We start from the raw sequence: 12,049 nt of genomic DNA on the forward strand, positions 1-12,049 counted from the left end.
TATTTTCACCTGGGCCTTGAGTCCACCACCAGTGTGATCAAAGGTCTGTAAAAACGTAGCCAGTCAGCAAAAAAAAAGAAAACACTCATGATACCGGTTGCTATGCAAGGTCTCCAGCGGCGACAGCTGTTTATTGCAAAAGGCTCTTGCCTAAGGGACCTTTTTCTGAGGGCTTAAGTTCTTAAATTGTTTCTTTTAGTGGGGTTCCTGTGCGAAGGTCTGGTTCTCCTTACACGTCCTGTCCGCGCTATTGTTGTGACGTTGCGATGCCGGGTATGAGCGGGAGGCAGCTCTTGTGAAAAGGATGAGGATGAACGGGAAAGGGCTCGGATCCTCCTCTCTCTTCTTAAGTGCTTGATGTTGTAAGCTGGTGGGATCCCTGGGATTGCTGGTGCTCTGGAAGCTGGTAGATGCGAGTCCATCACAAAGCAAATGATTTACTCTTTGTAGCGTGCCATGGGGTATCTGTATTTATTTAATTACTCCACAAGACCACTCCACATGCACTAGGGGATGAGGCAAGATCCTATTTGTTCCATCCAACACCAAGACAGGTTGGCCTGAGCAGGGTTTGAATCTCGTTACAACAAACCTGCGCTCGGATAAGCCTGGTTTAAAAGTCCCTCCAGACAAACAGGCTGATAGTAACAGAGTTCAGCCATCTCTCCTCTTCCACTGTCACCAGCCTTTCCAAAATAACTGATTCTGGAGAAAGGCGCTAGGAATGTGCTTGCAGATGTATTGGTGGGCAAGCAAGGGCTCCCTTGGTCTGGTTTCAGAAGGCAGGCCAACCCCAGAGGTCTCTTCGGTGGATCCTTTGCCAGAACATACTCCTCCATCACCAAGAGGGAGAGGTCAACATCTCTGATACAGACAGAGCAATAAACATTTTCTAATGTACAATAAAAGATTAAAGGCATATCTTGTGTCCTTGTAACGTCTGAGTTTAGTAATATCTCATCTTCGCCTGTTTTGAGCAGAACACACACAGAACAGGGGAACTGGATTTCTCAGGGTCTGTAGCATTAAGTGTTTTCTCAATGTCTGAGTGCAGAAAAACAGAAAGGTTCAGAGTTCACTCTGGACGCAGCACGAGGCGGAAAAGAAAAGACAAACCAAACCAACTTGCAACATAAATAGCACTACAGCCATACCTAGCAAGATCCTTCAGACATGCCTGTTATCTCCCAAGAATGAAGCGGCATTTGGAATCCATACCCCTATAAAGGGAGGGAGATTTAGGACAGATGGTACAGCCGCACGTGCAAAACGAGAAGGGAGATGCTCTCTCGTAATCCTAGAGCAGACAGCCAAGCAAGCACCCTCCCCCCCTTTTTTTCTTTACAGTAACTCTTGTTCTCTAGTGACAGGTTTAAACTATTTCTTTGCTAACAGATATGTGCTCACTCCTTGTTTGGCAGCAAAGAATATATAAAAATGTAAAGCGTCAGTGTTGGCGCAGAGTTAAGTATTCACACCGTAATGTGGCAGAAGGTAAAAGGGTTATCATTATGCTCCATAACTGCAGGCTTTAAAAGTCAGGTAATAATGCTCGTAGTGAGAAGAAAAACGTGAGCTGGCAGCAACTCAACTCGTGAGAGAGAGCCATCCAACTCAAGTGACTCTCTTAAAGGAAATGCTTTCAGCAATGAGGAATTGAAGTGATGCAATAAGTCCACACTTTAGGAAAAGGTGTTTCCCATTACAGGAGAAGAAAGTTACTTAAGATCCTGCTTTTCTGAGGGTCATAACCATCAAAGCTTTAAGTGCTCTTTCAGTAGCAATGTCTGCTGTAACCTGGGAGAGTCAGGCACCACTAAAGCTCCGGGACTAAGCTCAGCTTTAGAAAAGACAACTCATTCTCATCAAGAGTTGCCAAGAGATACCCCTGAGGTGGTTTATAGTCAAAAAGGGAAGAGATCAAGAAAGAAAGAGACAAGATAGTGCTGAGGAAAGTCATGTAGGGCCACAAGGATGCAACCTCAAAGCTCCCCACTTTTCCCTGCGTGCTTTCGCCTGCGTGCTGATTTTGACTGGGTGTTGGAAGCAAGAGCCGGGAAAGGGAGGTTTCAATAAATATTAAGAAGCAGTGAGTAGGAGTGGGCTGGCACGCCAGGGAGCCCTGCAAGAACCGATTCCCGCTGAATTCAACAGCAAACGCTTCTCCAGCTGCCTCTGCCCCGCAGCCCCTGGGGACTAATCCCATTGATTTCCATGAATCAACTGAGCAGAGACCGTGGGCACAAAACGGAGCAAGGAGCTGAAAACAGAACCCTTTGCCAACACAGGCAGCGCATGTTTAAAGTTAAGCACCACTTGCCTTCATCCTTCCGAGCACTGTAATATTATGCCTACAAGTACAATTTAGGCAATATATTCCTCCCCCACAAGTTGAAGTCAAACGGAGCCGCGGGAGGTGGTGTGGAGCAAACAATCCCGCGCAGCACGTCCTTCCAACTCACAACACGCAGCACCAGCCACTTCTCACCACCTCCCTGCGTACAACAAGCAGCAGCACAAGCTCTGTTCTCCGTCTCCTCAGAGGAAAATGAGAACACGAGGCATTTGATTCCCCGACGGTTCAATAGCATCAGAGGAGGAAACACCTACACGACAGAAAGTGTTAGTATAATCTCAGCTGGTAATGACTTTCTGGAGGAGATGTAAATGGAGAGGAACAGGCTGCTAATGCCAGTATTTGCCGGAGACATTAAAGGTTACATCACTCAAAAGCTCGTGTCACAGCTGCACATCCATTTTGCTGATAAAAATATGGCAATTCATTGAGTGAGTAGTTAGACTCCACTTCCTAAGGAGAGGGTTGAAGATTATACCATATGTTAGACCAAATGTAATTTCGCCAGATTTGCAGAAAAGCTTCCTAATGACATGCCATGAGCTATCGCCGGCTGGGCTGGAAGCAGAAGCCAAGCTGACCAAATTCAACCAGCTTTCTAGCATTTGTTCAAAAGCTGTATGATCAACATGCTTGTTATGCTAAAATATCTTCTGTTTCCTGCACAAATCTGGTGTCTATTAAATCTCTGATGACCTTATAGATTAAAATTATTATCTTCCTACTTGTTAGTGCTTTAGCCCACACGTCTCGAGGAGACTGAGCTGGATTCTCTTGCAGCTCATGCCTCGGCATCAATTTTGTTTAACTAAGTTCCAAATGAAGAATCTTTATTATTAGCGACAGAGCCAGGAAAGACACAGCTTGAATTTTAGATCCCAGATGGAGTCAGCGAAGTTGGCAGCAGAAAAGCTGCTTTTTTGCTCGCGATCTGAACACAGTGGATGCGAAGTCACCGAGTGGCAATAATGACACAGCCCCACGATGCCATTTGACACTTCGCAGCACATCGTTGTCCTTTTTAACTGACAAAAACCCCCACACTTAGTGCCACCAACTGCTAAATATAACCTATTTATACCACCCAGATCTGTTTTGCGGAGGATACAACCAGTATAGTGCCAGACATCCTAACCAAAGGGAGAATATTATCAGCTTCCACTGTTTCACATCTCAGGAGATAATTTCTTCCTCTCTTTTAGAATTTCCTTAGAACACAAAAGCAGGGAATAGTTGGTTAGCTTTTGAGAGGCTGGCAGAAACAAACCCTAACCACACGGTAGTTTAATTTCAGTCTCATTGTTTTCTAGCTGTGGACTGTGGTACATTGATGAATGTTATTCAATGTTTCATTGTAAGGCATTTCATCACTGAGCTCACTCTGGGCTTGCACGAAACAGCCTCTTCCAGTCTTATCTGACGTAGCCACATTCTACTACAGCAAAAATCATAAACACGCACCCTTGGTTAGACTCTCGCAGCAAACACGCGGTACGTCCTTCCACAAAGGCTTCATACACAATATCTCTACCGTTCAGCGTATATGAATCACGGTCGCAATGTCAAAGAATGACATTTTCAGCAATAAGGCCGCCTGGAAGCCTAAAGCCTTCACAAAGCTGCTCCACGGCAGCGTTCATTCACGCGAGAGATTTCCATTCACAAAGGCCACAAAACACACGTTTGGGAGGAGACACCCGCTGCTTGGACACAAAACACGTACAAAAACCATCATCTTGCTGTTGTGGTGAGGTGCTGCCTGTTCAGAATAATTCCATTTTCTCAGCATGGCTGAACAGGCAAGAGAGCACCTGCTTTAAGAGAAGGGTGATATCAATAACACCCTGGCTGCGATGCATCGCTTTATAATCTCATAAAGAGATATATAACAAAATCAAGACAGCTAGCATGGGAATACGCAAAGGGATAAAAGGCAACAGCTCAGCGTGCACGGCAAAGGGAGCAAATTGCCCGCGGTCTTCCCAGCGCTCTGCTCTATCGCTGATGAGCAGCCGCCATCGATCACGGCCCCAGACAAAGCTGTGCTGTCCCCGCGGTGTGTGACTGCGGCAGCTGCCACCAGCCCTGGGCCGCTGGGGACCCTCAGAGAGCCGCTCTGTTTGCAGTTTAATAGCAGACAAACCCTCCAGCAGGCAAGGTGGTCTCCTCCTGCAAAGAGAGGGGGGAATGGGCTCTGCAGTCAGACCTCTGCTACCCTTCTTGCCTTCTCAGAATGCCTGGAACAGGGAGATTTGAAGCAAAATTACTTTACGGATACAACTTTACAGATACAACGAGCAACCGGACAGCACGTGAAACTGCCCTCAGGACCACAAGTGAATTATTCCTTTTACAAAGAAGCCTCTTCAATTTAATACGTGGGATTCGCCAGTTTAAAAGACAACAGCCACCATGTGCTAATAACCCCCACGCTACTCAACCAAGGGATGTCACCTCTTTCTACACAAGGCAAGATTTACACTGGTAAACGGCACACGGGAGGCTACGCTGGCATTAAAAACACATGATTAACTGGAGAAGATCAGTTATTGACACAAAACCCAAACACTGCACTGCGCAACCCACCAGAAAAAGAAAAGAGAGACATCCCTGCCCCACAAAATTGTTGTATATGGATTATTTCATTAATGGAAGCAGCATTATCAAGGGGTTAGTGCAGTCAGGCAGGACCAGGCTCTGTTCCAAGCTCCACTGCTTATCCTTTGGACAAATTACTTCGATTCTCTGTGCCTCAGTCGCTGCACATTTAGGACAGTGATAAACTTTGCCCGCTTTTTAAAGCCACTTCTTGCTGTCCCGCTCCGGATTTGAAAGGCGTTATGGAAGGGCAAAATAATAAAATATATGAACCACAGCAGTGAAAGACATTAGTACGGCACCTACATTTTTATTTCTTTAAAATGACAGTAGCCAAAAGTGTCAGCAAAAAATTCAAATTACTATAATAAAAATATAGCCCAATTTCCTCCATGGATAAACCCAATTTGCTCTCTAGAATCCACCTATAAACGCCTGAGGGGTTCGTGAGGCCCATGCAGCACCCCTGGGAAGAGCATTTTGCAGAAGATCAACCCACCTCTCTGTTTCACGAACTCTCCAAGTGACCTGGAGGCAGCACTGAGACCAAAACCCTATCTAACAGGTTCTTCCAGAACAACCGAACAAAACAAGACAGATCCAAAGGAGGTAAATCAAGGGCTGCTCCTGAGTTTACAGCAAACTAACCCAATTTTGCCTTTGCCAAATGGAGGGAGCAGCAGCCACAAGCTCGTTCTTACAATTTAAAACAATGTGATTCAATGAGAACCCAATTCCTGTAGCAGATTTAACGCTAAGGCTCAGGTCCAAGTCAGTTATAAAAGTAGGAGCCTGGTTACTTCTGTAGACCGATCCTGAATCAGAACTGTCCAGGAGGTTCTCATTAAGATATGATTCTATTTACTGTTGGATAAAGGGCCATAATGAGGTGTGAATCTAACAAACGGTCAGCTGGCAGAAATCTTCTGTGGTCAATTATGGGTTTCAGCCGCCCATTTCCAAGCAGATGTTCAAATCACAGCTCGTTTTTACATCTGCTGCAAGGCCGCCTCAGCAGCGTTTAGATTCCTATGGGAAGCCACAAATAAGTGTATCTATTCAGATTTAATATCCTCTAGAAATGAGGATGAGAGGAAGAACAACCAGAAGCACAGGTGATCTCCCAACTCACTTGATGTGAAAAGTTTACTCTAATACAAAGGGATTTATTTGAAGTAGTCTGTGTTCAAAGATTGGGCAACACACACAACACAGATAAGAAAATTGTATTTATAGAGAACCTGCAAGTGGAAAATACCATGTAGATAAGTGAAAAGACAAAGCCTGTACTGCAGCCAGCTTGTAACTCACTCAGACAACACATGAGCAAGGAGACAGGACCCAAGGAAGAGCAGACGGATCATGAAGCAAAGTCCAAACCTACCATAAAAATAACGCTAGGAGATGTGCAATACAAACCAGAACTAAAGACTTGCAGCAGCGATATATCAGTTCCCGCTTCCCACAGGGAATTCCCTTGCTGGCTCTGAAACCTGCTCATTTTCCTGTAGGAATTTCTTGGGATCGTTGTGCAATTCTACATCTCTTAGGCAAATGACACCGCTGCAAACCCAGGTGCACAGAAGGACCATCCAGGGTCACAGTCACCCACTGGGGAGGCTTTTCTGGGACAACTGTGAAAGCCCACGCTGCCTGTTGGGCTGAATTCCAAGCCCACAGCTATTTGGAATAAGAGAGGTTTGCACTAATAAGAAAATCAAACTGTTTGCATCGCAGACAATGTTCTCTCCCAGCAAAATAGATCTCTCTTTCACTCACCAGCCTTGCTCATTTGGAGCTCCTGCCTGATTTTTTGTGACTCAGAACATACGTCTTGCATTTTTAATTTGAAAGGAAGAGAAAACAGGCCATTTTAGCTTTCCTTGCCTAGTCCCCTCTGCATTACTTATGCTGGATTCATAGGCTGGAAAGCAGCCCTGTGGCTACGCAGCTGTTCGTGCTGCCCAGATAAGTGCAGGCGCCGTGCAATGAGCCACAAAACTGTCACTTTCTTATAACTCTCCAGAAATGACAATTATTGCACTCATGAACAACTCCGAATAACCATAGCGGGAAGCCGTCTCTGGAAGCTACCAGAACACTCTTCGCCCTTCAGAATATCCCAGTTCTGCCCATCAGATCCTGCTCTTCAGCCGATATCCGTACCTGCTCTTCAGACACCTTCCTCTAAACCTCCGCAGCTCTTGGACGACACCGTTGAGGAGCGATGTGTAAAAGGTGTTAACAGTAAATGCAAATCTCAGCATCTAAGCTAAATATTCCCCAAGCCCGCGTTCATAGGTGTGGACTGACAAGAACGAGTTATCTCCCAACACAACCAGGCGGAGCTCAGCTCTGCTCTTCCCAAGCGACAGGAACGTGTTGTGGGGACATCCCTGATTTACCACAGCAAGACCACAGTAGTTTCCCAAAATTCAACCAGTCCTGGGACAAAACCGATTGCTGTGTGGGAACTTGGGGCACGGCAGTGGTACTAAGTGTAGCATGCACTTTCTATTTCCCTCTAAAAAGCAAATACATCCAAAATATAGAAGAATACACGTTCAGGACAAGGGCTCCTGCAGGATGTCTGTCCTCCCCACCAGCACCGCCTGGCCCCAGCCCATTGGGGTACCCGCTATAGAAGCTCCTGTTTTCTTCACACGGATGGGCACGCTCTGGATATAAAGGTCTCTTTTGCTCAAGCTCTGCTTCCAAAATGCACATCCGTTGATTCAATCTTTAAAATAAAAGACCGTGTTAATATAATTTTATTTTGTCCAATTTTGCTGCAGAAGACGGGGAGAAAGTGTCCTATAGAACTAGTACAGAGATGAACTCCTTGTAGCACAATTGCAAAAGGTATTTATTTGAATAAAGTTGCACAGACAACATATTGAGAGCAAAGCAGGAGAGGGCTGCTCTGCTGCTGCCATCTGCCGGAAAACACTCCAGGAGAGCGGCCACCGAGGCAAACCAGCACAGACATGTCCTCTCCTGCCCTGCACACCAGTGCTCAGGACTATCTTAGCAACACTCCTTCCCATTTGGACCAGCCCTGTATTCTTCCCCCTCTTCCAGTATCATACCAGGTAAAATATTAAGTACATTCCCCCCTATTTCAGTGCATTTTAAGAAAAATATAAAGATAAAACCAGCAGCACACAACCAAATTGTTTTAGGAAATTGTTGGGACATTGCTCAAAGTGCAAAGGCATTTAGAGGGTCCTAAGAAATTACCTTTCTTCCTCCTCCTGTAGCACAGGAATAACTTTGCCAGGCTTCTTGGCACTGGTCATCTCTTCCTGCCTAATCTGGCCTACAGTTGTATCGCTTAACTAGAAAGGTGAGGAAAAATGGGATTAACACTGACAAAAAAATCACTCCATGTAAGTCGTGCTTAAACAGTAACATTAAAAAAGTCACCACTTTAAAAACCTTCCCTTAGTGTGTAAAAGCCCATGATTGTGTGCACACAGACATTACTACAAGTATAAATCAAAAGGAATGGAATTAAAGACATTTTATTCACAAGAATTACGATGTGTGTTTAATGCTGTTTGACGGCTGTTCAGCTTCTGTAGGTTCCCCCTCATCATCCTCTAGAAACTCTAATTTCCTTGAAAAACAGCTCTTTGCTTTGGGAAGTTCTTGGTTTCTGGACCCAGAAGATGGGGAGGGACACGTGGGCAATGTGGGCGTTGAGCTCCCATCAGCTGCGCTCTGGTCGCAGGCAGGGCCAGAAGAGGACACGGATCTTTCCACATGGTCACCATAGATGTTTGACATATCTCTGCTTGTAACAGGAGTCTCTCCCAGGCAATCCGGGCTTTGCCGGCTCTCAGACAGCAGCCCGTCTGTGGATTCTTCCAGAACACAGCTACCAGCAGCTTTCTCACACTCCAGGCAATCATTTGTGATCGCTTCGGAAGCTTCTCTTTCGGCTTCCTCCAAAGAACCGTCCTCCAGAGGCTCATCTACATCATCAGCATCAATCGGGCTCAGACTCAGAAGCTCGTGAATGTCAAGGTCAAACAACATGAGAGTTACTCGGGCTGACTGCAGCTGGTTCTCGTCCAAACCCGCACTTTCGTACAAAAGGCTGGGGTAACATTCAGAATCGAGCGGAGAACTCTCTCTGGATACGTTCGGTGTCTCTGTGACCTCCGAGGCCACATCTGTGTCGTTGCTGAGGACCAATGTCCCGCTGCTGCTGTTGCTGCTCTCGTCCTCTTCACTCTCTGCGTTTCCATTTTGGCTCAGCGCGCTTTTTCTGCTTATGTACCGCTCAGATTCCACGCAATCATCTGCCAAGATTTCCTGGATCTCTTCCTCGGTGTAATTGAAAGGAGAATTCCCTCCTTCACCATCCGACAGTTCCAACAAGGAGTCGTCTGGCTCGCTATCATCAAAACATGGGGATGTATCTAGAGAAATGGCTACATCATCATATGTGGAAGCAACAGAACTGGCAACAAGGTCGTCATGGCTAGTATCGTCCAGAAAATGAGAGGCTGGATCTGGACTGCTGCAGTGACAACCCCCCACACAAACCTTCTTCGCTGACTGCAGGACCTGAGCCTGCTCTGCGGAATCCCACAGCCTTTTGGGCCTGGGAACCGGATCGTGAGTAGCGGGTTCAAATTCATGACACCGACAGTGCCCAAAGGCTGGAGGGTCGTCCATGGTGACCCCTCTGCCTTCTGCTCACAGCTCTAGGAGCCCGTTCGGAAGTTCATCTGATCCCAGTGCCCCCTTGGATCAGCCTTTTCAGAAAAGAAATCAGCAGGAGTCGGCTCCAACCTGCTGGCAGGCAAAAGACAACACCTTAAATAAAAGAAATGCAGCTCTTTTCCAAAGATGCTGTAATATAATATAACAGGGAAGGCAAAAACACTAGCTGAGGTATGACAGGCACAATTTTAACTCCCTGGTCTCTGTTATCTCTACTCCTGACCATTTTAAGTCTTAACAACATATAATAACAACCAGTCTCCTTCATCTGTGAGTGTTCTCCAGCACAAGGTTGGTTGGTTTTATCAAACAGAACTAATACAAGCCCAAATCATCAGCACAGCCTGTACCTTCTCCTCCAAAGCTGCTGTAAATCAGTCACTCTACCACCAAACACCAGCAGTCACAAATTATTCTTTATGACCTGAAGTACAGAGCATGTTTTAGGTGTTAAATAAAACCTCACAGACCCTCCCGTTCTCCCAACCCCCACGTCCGTCCTTCAAAGGTGATACTAAACAAATAAAAAGTCTTTTCTAGGTTAGGAAAAACTGAGTAACGGGAAGAATAACTGCCAGGGAGCTACCAAGACATTCAGCAGCATATTAGTCACTAAAATACCCACTCAAAACACATATTATAATGAAAGATCGGAAGATAAAGAACCTTCCTGTAAAAGTCAATAGTTTAAAGGTCTCCACAAACAAAACCTGTTTTCCTCTCGGTGAGGACTCACACAAAGTTGAACCTTTTGACCTGACAGCCCTGCATTGACTCTCCCCCGGCAGGAGGATTTGGACTAAGGAAAGGTATTTCCTGTCCTCTGTGACCAACGCATTTAAAGAAATACCTTTTGTCTTCCTGTTGGCTTGACTACTTACTGCATTCAAAAGCGGGGGGCTACCTATTCCAGGAATAAACCCCATGCAGTTCTGCTGCTTCCTCTTGTCATTCTGCCCAAATAATAACAACCAGCACTTTCTGAATAATGCTGGAACCGCACTGAAGAAAGAAAATACCTCGGGAAGCGCCTACATACACACAAAATCTATACAAGAACACAGAGGGTCACGGGCAGTGCTCACTGGATAGTACTTGCCTTGAGTTCAGCAATTTTCCTACAAGTGCTCAAGTGCTTCTTCAAGAGAAACAAAAATAAATTAAATGTGGATTTAGTCCTACAGAGTGTAGCAGTCTGATAATCTCACTCTTAACCAATATGGACTTGAAAGAGAACCAAACCTTTTAAGCCTTTTTGCTGGAACTGGCTCACAAAAAGCGCATTGGGGATGTTTACATGCTCAGCTTGCAGAGGAGACAGTTCCTTTATTGCTGTGAACTTCCCAGCTCACCCAAGTGCAGCCTGTGCTGGGTCTGTAGCGTCAGCCCCACATCAACTCATTCTGGAAGCGGAACTTGGGTAACTATGGGACCAATTATGCACAAGCCCCAAGCCCTCTACCATTCCCCATGGTACTGTGTTGAGTTCAGGGGCTGTTCAAGGATTTACACCAGGATAATGCTCAGTAATGGCGTAAACGGCTCTTAAATGGATGCAAGACAAGGCTCTGTCTGCTGTCACCCTGTCCCTTGTCACAGCGCTGGTGTCATCTCACCCCAACTGCAAACACACCAGCCACAGGATCACAGGATGGTTTGGATTGAGGGGACCTTCCCAGCTCCCCCAGTGCCCCCCTGCCATGACAGGGACATCTTCACCAGCTCAGGGTGCTCAGAGCCCGTCCAGCCTGGCCTGGGATGTCTCCAGGGATGGTTCATCCACCACCTCTCTGGCCAACCTGGGCCAGGCTCTCACCACCCTCATGAGCCTCAGATGGGCTGTTCTCCCAAGGGCAGCTCTTCAGAAAGTTACCCCCACTTTATGTGGGTTTCTAACACAATAAATGGCGGGATCGAAAGACAAAGCTACTGAGGAACACAGCTCTGCCGAGGCCCAGGGACCGGCCACCCCAACCTCAGCGCCCGCGCCCCGGGCCGCCCGCTTCCCTCCCCCGGCGCTACGCGAGGCCGGGGCCGCACCGAGGGAGGAGCCCGACCCGGCCCCGGCTCCGGCTCCGGCTCCTCCCCTCGGCCAGGCGCCGGGTGTCCTCCCGACCCTTTAAAAAGGACGAAATAAATAAACAAAGAGCTACAACACGACAAATGACCCGGCCGGGCCGAGCCTGACAGCGGAACAACCCGCTCCGCGCTCACCCGCCACCACCTTAACGGCGGGAGCGGCCCCGCCCCTCCCGCGGGAGGCGCCGCCTCATTGGCTGGAGCGCGGCCGGCCCCGCCCACTCCCCCATCGGCAGCTCGGCGCTCGGGCGGCGGAAGTGACGTCCAGGCGCCGCAGCCAAG

The 12,049-nt window shown here is 47.1% G+C and overlaps 1 protein-coding gene across 1 annotated transcript; it reads right to left on the reverse strand.

The window, feature by feature from the left end:
* Positions 1 to 1,037: 1,037 nt before the first annotated feature.
* Positions 1,038 to 9,640, reverse strand: S100PBP (S100P binding protein; the record flags this gene model as incomplete). Its single annotated transcript, XM_080357595.1, has 4 exons — positions 1,038 to 1,044; positions 7,590 to 7,694; positions 8,195 to 8,287; positions 8,496 to 9,640. 4 exons carry the CDS (start codon positions 9,638 to 9,640, stop codon positions 1,038 to 1,040), a joined length of 1,350 nt encoding a protein of 449 aa, XP_080213721.1.
* Positions 9,641 to 12,049: the final 2,409 nt, after the last annotated feature.

The sequence above is a fragment of the Nesoenas mayeri genome, assembly GCF_963082525.1.
Source record: "Nesoenas mayeri genome assembly, chromosome: 21".
Taxonomy (NCBI): Eukaryota; Metazoa; Chordata; class Aves; order Columbiformes; family Columbidae; genus Nesoenas; species Nesoenas mayeri.